General features: G+C 42.3%; 1 protein-coding gene across 1 annotated transcript in view; it reads right to left on the bottom strand.

The window, feature by feature from the left end:
- KANK1 (KN motif and ankyrin repeat domains 1) overlaps nt 1-15,035 on the bottom strand; it is a 193,344-nt gene that overhangs the window by 41,606 nt on the left and 136,703 nt on the right. Inside the window, exon 3 of the mRNA XM_036928455.2 lies at nt 12,633-12,752. Coding sequence (XP_036784350.2) covers nt 12,633-12,669 — 37 coding nt within the window. The 5' untranslated portion in view covers nt 12,670-12,752. The remainder of the gene's footprint in view (nt 1-12,632; nt 12,753-15,035) is intronic.

Here is a 15,035-nt window from a genome sequence, read left to right as displayed (position 1 = left end):
TTACCCCTTTCTTACCACTTGTCTAGTCTCGCAGACATAGCACAAAGGCACCTGGCTTATCTGTCTCACAATGGTCTCCTTGCCCCATCTTCCCTCACCATCCACTGTGCACACTTCCGGGCCACGCTGCTCCAAGTGTTTCATACTAGCATGAGCTCATCTGACCTTTGCAGCCACTCTCTAAGGGCAGGAGGATTATCAGCATCTGACAGGTAAAGCTTATGCAGTCCCCACTGCTACTCCACGGCTCTTGTACTCTGCTACACTGTGCTGAAAACCACAGTTTTGGAAGCACCGGGAGGGCAAAGATAGGTAGATGGGGGAAGAGAGCTGGCATTTCTAAAGGTGAGGAGGAGAAAGAGTATGCTATTTCCATGCTTTTGCTGGTACCATTCCCTTGCCCTCTGATATGCCCCACAGATCTTCTCAGACAACATTCTTCTAGTTTGCAAGGACCACCTAACATATCAGTTCTGTCTGCAGTTGCTCCTCATCCTTCTAGCTACCAATTCCATCTAGGCTCTTAGAGCAACTTGCTTTCCCTCTGCTCCAATGTGCACACACAGCTAACACCTCTGCAAGCTTACAGGAGCTTTGTGCTCTCCACCCCAAGTACTGTCATGCCTCCAGCACTGCAGGTGCCCAGGAGCCAGTCAGTCAACTTAATTCCTTTGAGTGTTTGCTTCCCTTTAAAGTGCTGTATGAAAATGTCAAGGACACTGCACTCATGTCCTCATTTTACAGAGTCCAAGCCAGATATTACCTTTGACATTCAAGGTTTAGGTGCTAAGGCTGGACCCTCCCAGAGCAGGCACCCCCCTGGCACAAGTTCTCAAACCCACTGCACAATCAAACCACCTGGAGCTGTTCTTAAAAATGCTGGGTGGCCCTCCACCCCCACCCCAGTGAATCAGAATCTCCTGGGGTGGAGCCAGGGGCATTAGCATTTTTAGAAGCTCCCCAGAGGACTCTGCAGCAGCCAGGGATGAAAACCTCAGCTTTCAACCAAGCAGAATCTGCAATTCAAAGCATGTTCTTCCTTTTGGTCAAAGGAAGGTGACAGCCAAATTGGGGGCAGCCCTTTAAGTAATTCAAGTGCTCTCAGGGTCCAGACCACAAATTCAAATCCCTTCAGTGCCCAGATGAGTAATGGAAAGGAAGGGGTTGAGAGGGAGCTGCGGTTAACCAGAGAGCACCTGTCCTCTCCAGCTGACTGTGGCCCTGTGGGTGTACATGCCCAGAGATGCCACATCTCCGAACTTTACAAGAGAAGCTGAAGAAATTGGAATTTTTATATGAAGTCACCTGATTGAAAAAACCTTGGCAGTTAATTCAAGTTAAAACAAAACCTTGGGTTGGTAAACAGAACATACTCCCAGGCCTCAGCGTGACACTGAGCAAAGACTTCACAGTACCCATTTGGGCTCCAGTGTTATTCCTGTGTCCATCTCTTTCGTTTTCCCATTGTCCAGGGGGCCAACTTTTTCTTTCTCACTTCAAACTGCAAGAGTCCTTGTTGGAACAAACTATACAACAACTTAGTAAAACCATTTTAGTTCTATTGCAAATTAATCTTATCGCTTATGTTTAAATTTGGCTCTTTTACTACCGAGATGTTTCATTTAAGAAATAAAGACAAAGACAACAGCCAAAACAGCAGCCCAGGCTCCCTACTGCCATTTCTCTCACAGGTAAACTTAATGTGCAAAAACCCATACCTGCAAGTATTTGTCTTAGAGACAGACTGAAAGCAGAATGCTATGCTATCGCTCTCCTGGAAGGCCTGGTTATTTCTGCTGCATTTATGAGTTCCCCCGCCACAAGCCCCTAAGGAATGCAAATACCTTATGATGCTACTTGACCTATCCTGTCCTCTCACACCTGTGAAACACCAAAAGCTGGGTGTCCAAGCTCACTGCAGGGAGGGGGGCATGTAAGTGTAGTCCTTGGCTCAGCACCATGGCTCTGTTCCCACCGCCATCACAGCCTAGGGGGGTCTGACATAGCTTAAAGGGGTTGAGGAGAGCAGGTCCAGCAAGAGCTTCCTGCTCTTCCTTGTCCTGGTAGGTGTGTACAGCATTGGGTGTTGGTGGAGGGCTCCTCCTCTTTTACATGCTTGGCTTAGAAGGATCTGATTTTAAAACTTAATGTAAGTGGAGGTTTCCCCAGGAGTGGCCACCATCAACCTGAGGTGGGTGTGCCCCATGGGGAGGGGCGAGATTCTAGTCAGGAGAGTGAAATCAGGGAGAGGACGCTATGCATGACACGCCTCTCTTAAAAGGCCAGGAAATCCTGTCTTAGATTAGACCAATCAGCCTAGTCATTAGACCTTACCCAGCAAAAAGCATTTCCCCCAAACACGTTTAAGGCTTAACAACTGGAGTCATTTCTACATGGCAGGGTTGCTTTATAGTCTAGGTTGCCCCATGATAATTATGTTCATCAAATTTAAACAAAAGATTGTCTCACAATATATTTTCATCTGAGATTTAAAATCAACATTTAAAAAGGCCAAAGGACAAATGAACTGGGCAGGGGATAAGGGAATTAAAACTTTATAGATTACCACAAAGATTATAAAGCCTATAAATAGTAATAGACAAGAGGGACAGTTTATTTCCTCCTAACAGGGGTGATAGATCTGTAGAAACCTTCCCCAGAAAACTGTGGGAGAGGAGAGTAGACCAATTAGCCATATTCCACCTTAGAGGTCACCAAGTGGGGTACTTACCCAGTTCTAACCAGGGTACCAGCCTGATTAGGTAATAAGCCCAAAGCAAGGGAACCGGAGCCCTGCCTCCTCTCTCTCTGGCTGGGCTGCTGACCAGCAGAGAAAGGAGCGAAGAAAGGCCATGGGAGCTAGAAAGAACCTTCCAGGGCCTCCTGAACAAGCACTTTATACCTGGTCGCCTCTGCCTGGAGGCCGAGGCATTTCACAGAGACCACCACTGTAAGCCTGCCCTAGAGCATGTGATGGACAGAAAGTAGATAGTACAACACCCACTTAGTGGTGAGGATAAAGGAGGAAGAAAGCAAGTAAGTGTGTGTGACAGAGTGAAAGCCACCTGCTCATTCACGAAAAACAGCCAGGCAAACGGGCTAGGAGAAAACTGCCAAGGGTGCAACACGGGAGGACTGGCAACTGGCAGGACACACCCAACCCCACAGATTCTTAAGCAGGCATTGTGCCTGTGTTTCGCTCTGTATTAGTTGCCCAGCATTATGCCAGCACAAAGTAGGTGTGATGCAAATATTTGTTGATTCAACATTCAGCCTGTTGACTGTAAATATGAAGCAAGCCACAATGGGCATATCAACATGACAATGACATGCCTCTTGCCTATTAAGACCACAAAGCTTACAGATTACAAGGCACACAACCATCACTCTTAATTAAAAGGAGGTGATGGCAATTGTTTAACAGAATACAAGCTCTCTAGAAGGAAAGAAGAGGAAGGGGTTAATTCCCATTGGGACTATCTGGGAACACTCACTGAAGAGGTAAAAGAGGAAGCAGGACTTGAAGGATAAGAAGGGTTTATAGTAGTAGATGTGGGAAGAGTTAAAGGTCAAGATAATAGTGCTTTGAACAAGGCCACTTAGAAGGGAAGGGAACAGGGTATGGTTGGACCAGGGAACAGCAACTGGGATGGTACAGAAGCCCCCACTTCTTTCACAACTTCCTGGACAGAGCTGGTCTACTCCCTGGAGCCATGGAGGGCTGGGAAGGCCCACTGTGATTTCTGTAGGCATCAAAACTGAAGGAACAGAAATAGACCATGATTTCTGTCAAAGTAAGGCCAAAAACAAAGGCTCAGAACCAAGAGAAGGGAATAATTACAGAGATTTAAGCTGGTGAGAGCTAAAATGTTTGGAACGACAGGAAAGAATAAAGGAGTACAGAAAGCTCAATGCTCCTTAATCTTGCCAGCCATCCTTAACAAAACAAAATCACAAAGTGGTGAGGATGAGCAATGGTCACAGGGGTTGGTCCATTACATAGAAAAGGAAAACAACTCCCCTTGTGCCAAATGTGCTTCTGTGCAGTCATTTAAAAGCAAGCTACTGAATGAATGAACTCATCGAATTGAAGCATTTCTACCAAGTTTTGCATCATTCTTTCTAGGAGACACAGAACTATACCCCGATTTAAATTCACCACTATCTGGAAAATCTACTTTTTCATCACTGAGGTGTTCAGAGGACAGGAAACCAGTGAATTATACCCATAGAAAAAGCCCCAGCTCTAAGGTCCTTTACCTTTCTGGAAGATTTTGTGTCACACGCTTCTTCATTTAAGTCAGTAGGCTGAGTGGTGTCAGTTCCAGCTGCTGTCTGCTGGTGCCCAAGTAATGTGTGAGCACCCCCTTCAGAGCACCCATAGCTCTGTCTGTGTGTGACGTGGCACAGCCCAGAGGGCAGTGCTCAGGGCCTGCTGGGAGTCCTTATAGGACAAGCTGGCAGGTAACCAACCACAGGCTTATGATGTGATGTGACCATTTCCTCTCAGAAGGCCAAACGGTTGTCCCAGGGGCAGATTTGGAAGCTGGGTAAAGCACGGTGCTAATGGAAACATCGGGTGGCACAGGGCTTCAGTGTTTTGCAATTTTTTCCTGTAAGCCGCACTGTTGGAATGGTCTGACATGCAAACCGCTCCCTCCTCCCCTCCAGGCCTGCAGACTTCCCGGTCTCCGCCCTGGTGCGCTGCAGAATCCGGTATGTCATCAGGCTGATTCAGCCCCTGAAGAGGTGGAGCCCCAGTATATGCCACACAAGGGGCAGCAGGTGCTTCTCCCTCCTCTGCCAGGTCATGAGCGGACAAGTCGGTCTTTGTCCTCACTGATGGGGGGATACATGCCAAATGGGCTGCCTCAAAATGTATTTCCATGGTGAGCCCCTGATTTGAATAAAACATCCCAGTGAATGAGGAATGCTGGGAAAAGAAGTAAATCAGCTGTACCTTGGTGGATGTATGGGCTTAGACAAGGTACATACTGAGAACAGAGAAGTATGGACTTTTCTTAGTTTAAGGTAAAAGGAAGTAAGTAAGACTAAGGTTTTAAAACTATTCACCAGTTGGGCTTCTGAATTACCAGAAATATCACACCTTTCAACCTCTTTTGTATTTCTAGTCTTGGAATACTCTCCCCTTTTCCTTCCAGGACTCTTGGAGGTGCCTCCTATAAAACGCCTTGGCCTAATGGATAGCTGATGGAGCAGAGAGAAAGGCCCTCAGAGAAGTGGGCAGGGCTGGGAAAATCTGGCCAGGCAGGCTGAATCAATGTTTTCACAAAATTATTTGCAAAGCTGTTGCGATTTATCAAACTAAACCAAATATTTTGAAACTAAATTCAGAAAATCACACAGCTATCTCTTGATCATACCTCACAGACATTATGTCCAAAATAGAAAAGATCCTTCAGAGAGAAAACATTCCAATTAAGTGAAATCATGAAAAAGGACCTAAAATAAACTTCATACTTGTAGCTATTATTAGCAATTGCTTCCATAAACTTCCATAAAACTACTCTAGTACCACCTCCTTTAAATAAAGGGTTATATGGTGAAACTGTAACCATGCCCACAGCCTCCAGTCCAGCTGGGAGCAATGTCACAGATCACTCAGATCTGGCTCTTCACAAACAAGATGGGGTAAAAGTATAAAGATTTAACCTTCAGGAGAAGAACAATTCCCATGAATCCAACAATTTTTTCCTTGGCCCAGTTTCCCCTCATGTCTATAGTTCTGCTCTTCTATTTGGTGGTTAGAAAGGCCTTCTGAAAATTATGAAATATTATTGAATCTGAATACTCAGCTGTGGCTTGCTCCTGGAAATGCCAGGATTAGAAATCTGGTCACGGTAAAAAAAAAAAAGTTCCTCAAAATAGCTGCATGCTTATTTCTAAATTGTGAGATCACTTATCCATATGTAAATACCAGCTGAGATCACTAATGAGAGATATATACATACACACACACACAAATGGGCTGCATATTTAAAAACTTTTAGTTTTCAGGCTTCCTAATGAACTGCAACCCAAAAGCAGAACCAGGCTTAGCCTCTCAAACATGAGCATACTTTTTCTAAAGCATATGGAAATGAGTAAAGCAGTTACAGCAGTTCACTCTACAAATATCCAGCAGAGGAGCCAAGAGAGGGAAAAGAGAATCATAAAAAAAAAAAACACAACTTTTTTTGACTTAGAATTTCTACAACTGTTGGAATAAATCTTATCAAATTTAATTTCTGGGCTGGGTCTTCCTTGAGGCTTTTATTAGAGCGGTCTACTCAATGCAACTTTTAAATTATGTGGTCAGAAAAGAACAAGAAATTACTCCCTCTGTGAATTTGAGAAGTATGCTAATATTTTTTCATGGCAGATCAAATCAAAGAGCCTTTTATAGAAAAGGACCCCAAAGCAGAAAGATGTGAGCTTTAGTCACTCATTTTCCAAGCCCATACAAAACTTTCTCAGAAACTACACAAAGGAGACGAACAGGAATTACCTGGGACACAGGAAAAGGCCAATCTGGAAAAGGAAGCTGATGAGCTATACTTGTGATGGGCTCAGCCAGCCCACCCAAGTCCTTCAAGGCAGAGGGGAAGTGCATAACCAGAAATAAGGCCCATACTCACGACAGGAAGTCTGCGGGTGAGCAGGGCACAGAACAGTCAAATCCCTGTAGGAAGGGCTGTTTTAATCCTTTGCCTCAGTATGCCGTTTCAGAATGAAGGCAACAGCTCAAGTTCTTAACAGAGTCAATCTCCCTATTGGGTTTTTATTTTGCGGTTTTTCTTTCTTGTTGGCACCCGCAGAGCATCTGGGCAGACATCTCCAACCGAAGGGTACCTTTGTCCAGCACCCAGAACTAGCAGCAGCCCGGATTCTATCCTTTCTACACCCAAGTAGGCTGGTACTCGCTGCAAGATAAATCATCCTTCCTCGGCTTAGTAGGAGAGCTAATCCCTGCCTGAAATCAGACGCTTAACCCATTATGACTCGCTCAAGGTTTGGAGCAGCACAGCTTATAAGGTGAAGCTAGCTACAGGTTAAAACTGAAGCCTTGAGAGTTTGTAAAACAGGCAAGGCCCAACAAGGGACTCAAAGAATCTCTCCAGGGCTGGGTGAATTCTGGGGTTCAAATTAACCAGACAGGCAAGACTCAGAAACCCAGGGTCTCCTATTTGAGGTAGTCTTGGCATTTTAAGTTATGATACGCAAATGTACCAACTTCTTACTTAAAAAATTAACTATCTTCTCAAACACCATCGCTGTAAGAAAATAATTTCATTTATAAAAGCAAGTATAAAATTAGCCTTCAATAAACTAATAACTAAGTTTCATTTAAAGTTGAAATGCATGATCTAATTAAATACAATTATTAAACACATCAAATAAAGGATGAAATAGCATGTCATACTATAAACATACAAGGTATCAGAATATGTTAATTTGGCTCTATGAAATAATTCACTCTAAGAAAAAAAAATATATCAACATAATCCTTATGAGGGAGGACATTTGATTAGAAACCATTCTACTCTGAAGTTTCACTGTAGTTCTGAAATACATAGTGTCCTTGACCTGTCCAATAAGAACTTCACAGATACCACCACACTTCCGATTTTTAATATGTCAACAGAATGTCTTGAACAAAGGAAAAACACTCTCCATATTTAACTTCTGGCTTAGCCACTAACCAATTGTGTGAGCTGGGCATGTTGTGTTCTGTCATCTGAAAACAGGGAAAGGAGGTTGGACAGGCAAAATCAAAAAGACTCCTAGCTCTTACCTGTGTTTTTATGTTAGGCAGCTTTGTTTTACCCTCTTAGCAACTCTGCTGATTAACACTGGACACACCACTTCTGAGAGAACGCAAAGCACAAAGAGGAACACACATTGAATTCTCTTGCAGACTGAATCAGGACATCCTGGAAGGTCATGGAGGATGGCCCCAAATTAAAGAACCCCAGTTCCTAAGCAGCTAACCCTCTGCCTTCGGAGTATCGCTATTGCAGGCAGATCTCAGACTCACCACCTCTACTGTGCTCTGACTCTCTTTACAGATGGTCTCAGAAAACACCGGGTTGGTTCCAGCCAGACCGGTCAGTGCAAACAGGTCTTGCCCTGTAACTGACAAGTGGCACGCAGTCCTGCTGTCAGGTTCACTACAGTGGGCTCAGAGTTCTGTTTGAGAAATGCCCCTGCCCAGAAAAAATATTTACCCAACCGGGACTGGGCTGCTCCACGCTGCAGCATTCTAGCTGCCTGGCCATGAGACTCTGCCTCTGTCTGATCGACCGGGTCTTATCAGTGGCCTTTGTACCTCATTTAAGATCAACATGGAAACAAAGCCTGGAGCCAAATAACTGACCAGGGTAACAATATCTATGAACTGTATTATGTTAATTTAAAATGACAACCAAATTTTTAATGTAGCTCAGTAAGTACCTTAAGTAAATATATATTTGTCAGGAAAAAAATATATATATTTAGGCTGCGAAAGAGAAATAGCAAGAGGGGGAAAAAACTATCAACTTGCAAAGGCAAGTATTAGAAAAAACAAAGATGGTGATGGCAGGCATATAAAGTCACTCCATGGGCAAAAAATTATATGAACTTCTACAGTCACAATTAAATGTTATATAAATTTAAAAATAAGGTCAGTTGATAATGCCCATCTATTTGTTTAACTGATAGGTGCAGGACAATAACGTAGTTCTTGCCCCAAATTCAAAGCATCTGATGGCCAAGCACAATGGCAACTGAACAGCTGTTTGCTATATCAGGCACTCAAGACAGAGCAGAACAAGGACAGGGATTGCCCCTGACATCTGACCCACACTTTACATCTTGAAAAGTGTTTTTAGGGCTACTGTTTTATTTTTTCCTTTCAGCAATCCTGTGAAGAAGGTAGAACAGGTATTATTATTTTCATCTGACAAGGAAGCCACTTGTTATTTGGCTTCTAAAGAAATTCTAACCTCTAATTAAAGTTTCACAGCACTGATTAGCATTCAGAAGGTACCGTCAGTGCATCCAGTTTACAAACATCACCTGGAAATTTGGGAAAAAGTAGGCTGTCCTATCCCTAAACTACGGAAATACAGCAGCAATCTTCCCAACCAATGACCTTCATTCACCTCCTAGTTAGCTATAAGAAAAGGAAACAGTCCCAAGCAATTTGGAGTGCTCCTTCCCCATCAGATTAGAAATGACAGTAGGGTACCTTTTGTTATACCATAATAAAATGTTTTAAATGAATGGAAACAAAACTGGATGGAGGCTCTGGGGAAAAACAGACCACACTGTGACAAATGATTGGTATCAGCAGTGAAGAAGATGCAGTCTGGAAGGGGTACGCTGGTAAGGTGGCCAGGCTTAGCAAATAAAAATAGAGGACACACAGTAAAATTTGAATTTCAGATAAACAACAAATAGTTTTTAGTATAAGTATGTCCTGAATTTTATCTGGTTACTCTGTCCACAGGAGACCTCAACTTCCACCGGAATGTACACTCCTTGCAGGTGGGGGATTTTGCTTGCTTTGTTCATTGCTGTATCCTCAGGGCCCAGAAAAACACCTGGTATATTGTAGGCACTCAATATTATTTTCATGTACTAGTAAAGTTTATTTCTTACGCTAGGTGATATGTACATAGGTGCTCATTATATAAACTTTACTCATTACGCATGTCTGAAATGTATCATAATAACTTTTACAAATTACATCATTAATTTTGTGCTCTTCTTTTCAAATCAGTACCTTTTATCCAATCTGACTGAAGGGACTCATTGGGGTGTCAGAGTATAAAGGGCCTTGTGAATGGTCTCTTATCCAGTTTAAACTCCAACCAGGGATGTGAATGTGGGGTAATCAGTCCTCAGATGTGTTTTGCAGCCAAGGGCACAGTTTGGCCAAATGGAGCTTTTCCCAGCTGTCTTCTTTGCTTCTGTTTTATTCTTAAGCCCTTGAAAAGTTTCTTTTGTCAATGCGCTGACCACTACACACAGTATTTCTCCTGTTCTATGGAGCTCAAAGCAGTGATTTTTTTAGGGCAGGGCACCCCTTTTAGGCATAACACACTTAGGGGAAGTATAGTTTAAGAAAACATACTTAACATTATACTTTTTCTTTAGAAAAATAAGAAAACATGTAAGTTACTCCACATTTAAGACTTCTACTAAACTACTCAACTATATATCTTTTTCTAATGGGAAAGATCAGTAACCAGCCCTCATTAGTTGCCATAATGCCCTCTTTAACCCATCTTTAAATGTTCTTAGGTTAATTATATTTAAAAATAGTATATGTATAACCAGCATACAGTTTTGCATTGAGTTTGGCTCCAAAAAAAAGGCAGGTACTTCTTTTGTAATACAAGGGGGAAAAGAAAATGATTTAAAATAATGATTTTTATAAGCATCATCTCAATTATGGGAAATATATAAATTTAAAGACTATACAGAAAATGAGCAAAACAGCTATTTTTGGTGTTCTTGCTTTATTTTTTTAGACAAAACTAAACTTCTGCATTTTAAAATCTTCTATAATGAGCATCATATATATGTATATGTACACACATGTATATAGTATATACATATATGTATCTGTGTGTACATGTGTGTATAGTGTGTCAGTATATACATACACACATGTATATAATATATATATATATACACACACACACATAAAATTAAACTAATTGTGCATGACTGATTTGCTAATCAGATTGGCTTACAATCTAACAGAGGTTATGTGACCAGAATAAATGAAAACTCTCCCTTACCTAGTCCAGCCACTGGTCTGCAGTAAGAATTCATACCCTGACACCCCAGAAATCACAAACCAGAGAGCTTTCCTTTGCTTCCAAGCTCAATGCCTGGACCTGTTAGGACAGTAGGGCGAGGAACAGAGGTTGCAGGTGGGTCATCAGACTTTAGGGACACAGAGAAAAGGAACACATCAGGACAGTTCAAGCTGGAAAATGCATTAGGGGCAAATGGGGTAGGTATCTAAATCTTTGAAGACAGGATTCTGCCAGAGACGCCAGAGGGCTGAGGCCCTGAGGCCCGGTAAGTCCAGGTCCCCCTCCCTCTGAGTGAGGGCAGGAGGGGAAGGGAGATCACAGCATCACAGGGGCTGAAACCACCCAACCCACAGCACTCAAGTAACTGCAGTATTTCCATCTCTTCCCTCATCAGGTGTTTCACTAAAGAAACAACCCTGACATTTTGTACTGTCCTTAGGGAACTCACTCCTTCTCTGCACTGTCCCAGGGAGTGGCAGAGGTGGTGACGCTGACAAGAGCACAATCCCCCAGGAGCACTGTGAATGGTCTGTGTGGGAGAGCAGGCAAGGCCTCCTTGGCACCACGGTACAGTGTCCCTTAAACATGAGATAATGTCATTCACTGACAGCAGTCCTGAACAGAAACTATGGAATTCCCAAGAAGTTGGGTGATAGAAATGACAAGCAAATGAATGGACAGAGGAAGATCAGTTGTCCCAGGCAAAACAGTTGAGTTTACCTGGTTGGTTGTGGGGCAAGTTATGGCGTTCTCGCCAGAGGTGCTGCTTGCAGCTGGGGTTGCTGGAACCGAAAATCATGTATGTGTATGTGTTGTATATGCCTACTCAGAGGTCTCTTCCTCCTGCCCTGGTATTTAAAAGTGCTCTATAGCTTACATAGCACTTGTAAGTATGTTTCTGGTGCTTTCATTGGTTCAAACCCTGCAGGTGGATATATTTACTGATGTTTTACAAATGGAGAAATAGTCCTGCCTCATACTTCATGGTTAGCACTGGATGTGGGACCCTAATGCAGGTCTCCTCACTCTATTCCCTCCTCCAGTGCTCAGAGCCAGAGGGACTCAGGTGCTCCATAAGAATGGCCAAATACACAATTACTGCTGATGTACATGCTGCTCAGGGCCTCAGCCCTCTGGCCTCTCTGGCAGAATCCTGGTAATGCACAAGAGGGAGGAACACCTGGTGTACTGTTTTGAAGAGGCGGTCACCTCTTTTCATATACTGTCTCTTATGAGGCTTTTCTCTGCATTTGTTCTATAAATTTCTTCCAAATCTTGGACTAGATGTGCAAACTATATAGGTCTCTAATATATCCAAAGTAAGACTGAGAATTCAAGTCTTTGTGATTCATAATATGGCTTGCTTCATATTTCTCTCTTTAGAGAATATGCCCTTTTCATCCCTCATGTGGCAAACAAATCTGCTTGGGAGTGGGTACTACGAATTGTTTTTCAGCATCCAAACCCATTTCCTCTCCCATCATTCAATTCTTCATAAAGAAGTGCAAGAGGAGTATACACATGATACTTGGATCAGCTTTCAGGATTTCACATTCATTTTTCAACACTCCAATGGAACTGACGTGGGTAATAATTTACCTAACCAACTTCTGTATATAAAGACGAATGATAAAAGCAAATTTTCTCAGAGATTAAAAAACAAAACACAACTTTGACTGATAGAAAATTGCTTTGCAAACCCAGTTATCTAAGCGACATGCCTATGTCTAAACATTTTTTAAAAAATAAGAAATCAGTTTGCACAAAGACATACACTTACACACACACATGCACATGCATACACTCCAGAGCAGTTACCTGAGGCACAGCCATTAACCTTTGTGGTGTGAGCCATGGTGGCTTGAACCCAATGACAGATCCAGAAAGGTTTGAGAAGTCATGCAAATTTTATGCATTGAGTTCCCAAATGCATTCAACCTGCAACAGTAAAGAGAGCTCCATCAAAATGCATCGTTTAAAAATATGTACAACACTAAACCTTAGACTTCTAATTACAAAGATGACTGCTAATGAGGAGAGCATATCAGAATGAGAGACAGCCTCTGAATCAAAGTGGTGGCTGCCCTGAATCTGGCCACGAGGTGTTCAGAGCTGACCAGCCACATGCACCCCTGGACATAACAAGCCGGGCTGTAGACAGTACACTCCCATGGGGGCTAACACTGGTTCTCCAGCAATGTAATTTCTTTAGGAAATTGGCCCTCAAATGCAAAATCTGCACATGTGTATCATTCTGTAGCATTTCCCACACTATTTTTGGTTTTTAAAGTTACCATCCTTTCCAAATGTTGGTTCAACAGTTTCATTTACTTGAATGCAATTTCAAAGCAGTTGCTGCACCAAATATTCACCTTTTTTAGAACACTGAATTCATGAGAACTTTTTGAAATATATCAAGTCTTTCACTTACCCAGTCTTCTAAAACATAAATTGATCGAGTCAGTCCCCCTCTTAAAAAAAAACCCCTCAGTAGCTCCCATTGTCTTGTTTGATGCACTTCAAGTGACATAGCACAGCACATAGTTTTGGAACATTAGGATTTGTGTTGGGCAGCACACTTCTTATTTTATATTGATTCTCTACTTACACGTGAACTGAGATTGCTACAAGACCTATTATAGTCACAAAATTTAACACACACACACACACAAAAAAAAACCAAAAACAGAAAAAGAGCACTGCTCCAAGCTTTGCTTTTTCAGAATGAGCCTTTTGAAAAATGCTGGCAAGGGAAGCAAATAATGGTGCAGATAGAAACAGTCCCTTTCCACTGTGCCCTGCCCAAATACTAACAGCAGACTCACAAAACCTCAAGAATTTGAGCTTAAGTTTCCAAGCTGAGAATTAAAGTGTTAATTCAGAAACCCACATGGTTTCACAACAACAGGAGAATGTGAAAATAATAACATATTCATACATACTGGATTCTAATACAGCCACTGAAGTCACTTAAGATCTGTTAATCATAGGTAGCTAAATTATTTTACAAAAATAATTTGCAAAATTAATTTGCACAGTTAGGTAAGTTAATACTGAATCATTGAGTAAAATACTCAAAGTACATTGATTAAAAACTGTGTTCTATCATAAACCAAATTTGTTAGAAATATATGCACATATTTACACATTTATTTAAAACAATTAGAAGTAAATACACCAAAATGTTGATTGTGGTTGCTGTTAGGTGATGTAATTATGGATGATTTTGGCTCCTTTACTACTTTTGTAATAATAATTATTAAAAAAAGAAACATTAGGTACTTCCTGTCAACTCTGGCTTTGTTTACTTTAAAGTGCATTGGAGAAAGAAAAAAGCATTTAAAAACTGTTATGCAAAAGGAAACTCTCAGACCATAGACATGGAGATTATAAGAGGTCAGAAATATAAGTAAATAAAAAGGAAGGAAGAGGAAATGGCTAACTGCTTTGATCACACAAGGTGAGAATTTCTTGGTGCAGAGCTACTGAAATTTCCTTCACTGTTTGAATGGATTTGCAATGCAGTTCAAAGGGAATTACAGTGGAAGCACCTCCGTGCAAACGGTGAAGGACGGGGTGTTTCACAGACTGCTACTGGCAGGCGCGCTCCTTTGCACGGCTTTTCCCTGCTCCGGGGACTACCGGTGAGCTCACCCGCAGAGACTGGCTGCTCAGCCTTCCACCCAGGCCACCGAGCTCCCTGCTGGTGCCCAGTTTCTGGGCTCTAATCTCTCTCTGAACAGATGCTGGTTCAGGCCCACAGCATTGAGTGTGGACAGAAATGACCTCTGTGCACAGACATTGCTGGCTGATTAACAGGCAGGCTTTAGGGGGACAGTGCGCATTATTTTTAGGAATGACTATATATGTCCGACAAATATATAGATTTCTTAAAAAAAAAAAAGGTGGGGATCAGGAAGACTGAAGGAGGAGTGGGGAGATGAAGGGGCAAAGGAAAGGAGCCCAGCTTCTAGAATTACTCACCAATTATCTTTTTAAAAGTCAACAACAAAATTTGTTAAGCAAAGACCTTTACTAGCACCTTTCTACCCCTATGTTTCTGTACATTTGCTTCATAATGGCTTGTAAATACCACCATTTAAACTCTTGAGGGCAAACAGAAGGCAAGAAGAAACAAGCTGCAGGTGTTACCGGTGGGTGGGTGAGGTATGTGTCAAGGTATTTGGATGGAGATGTGCCCAGAATCTTCCAGTCAAACTT

This window comes from Manis pentadactyla, chromosome 3 (genome assembly GCF_030020395.1).
Source record: "Manis pentadactyla isolate mManPen7 chromosome 3, mManPen7.hap1, whole genome shotgun sequence".
NCBI classification, from domain to species: domain Eukaryota; kingdom Metazoa; phylum Chordata; class Mammalia; order Pholidota; family Manidae; genus Manis; species Manis pentadactyla.
This window is presented reverse-complemented; position numbering and strand designations above follow the sequence as displayed.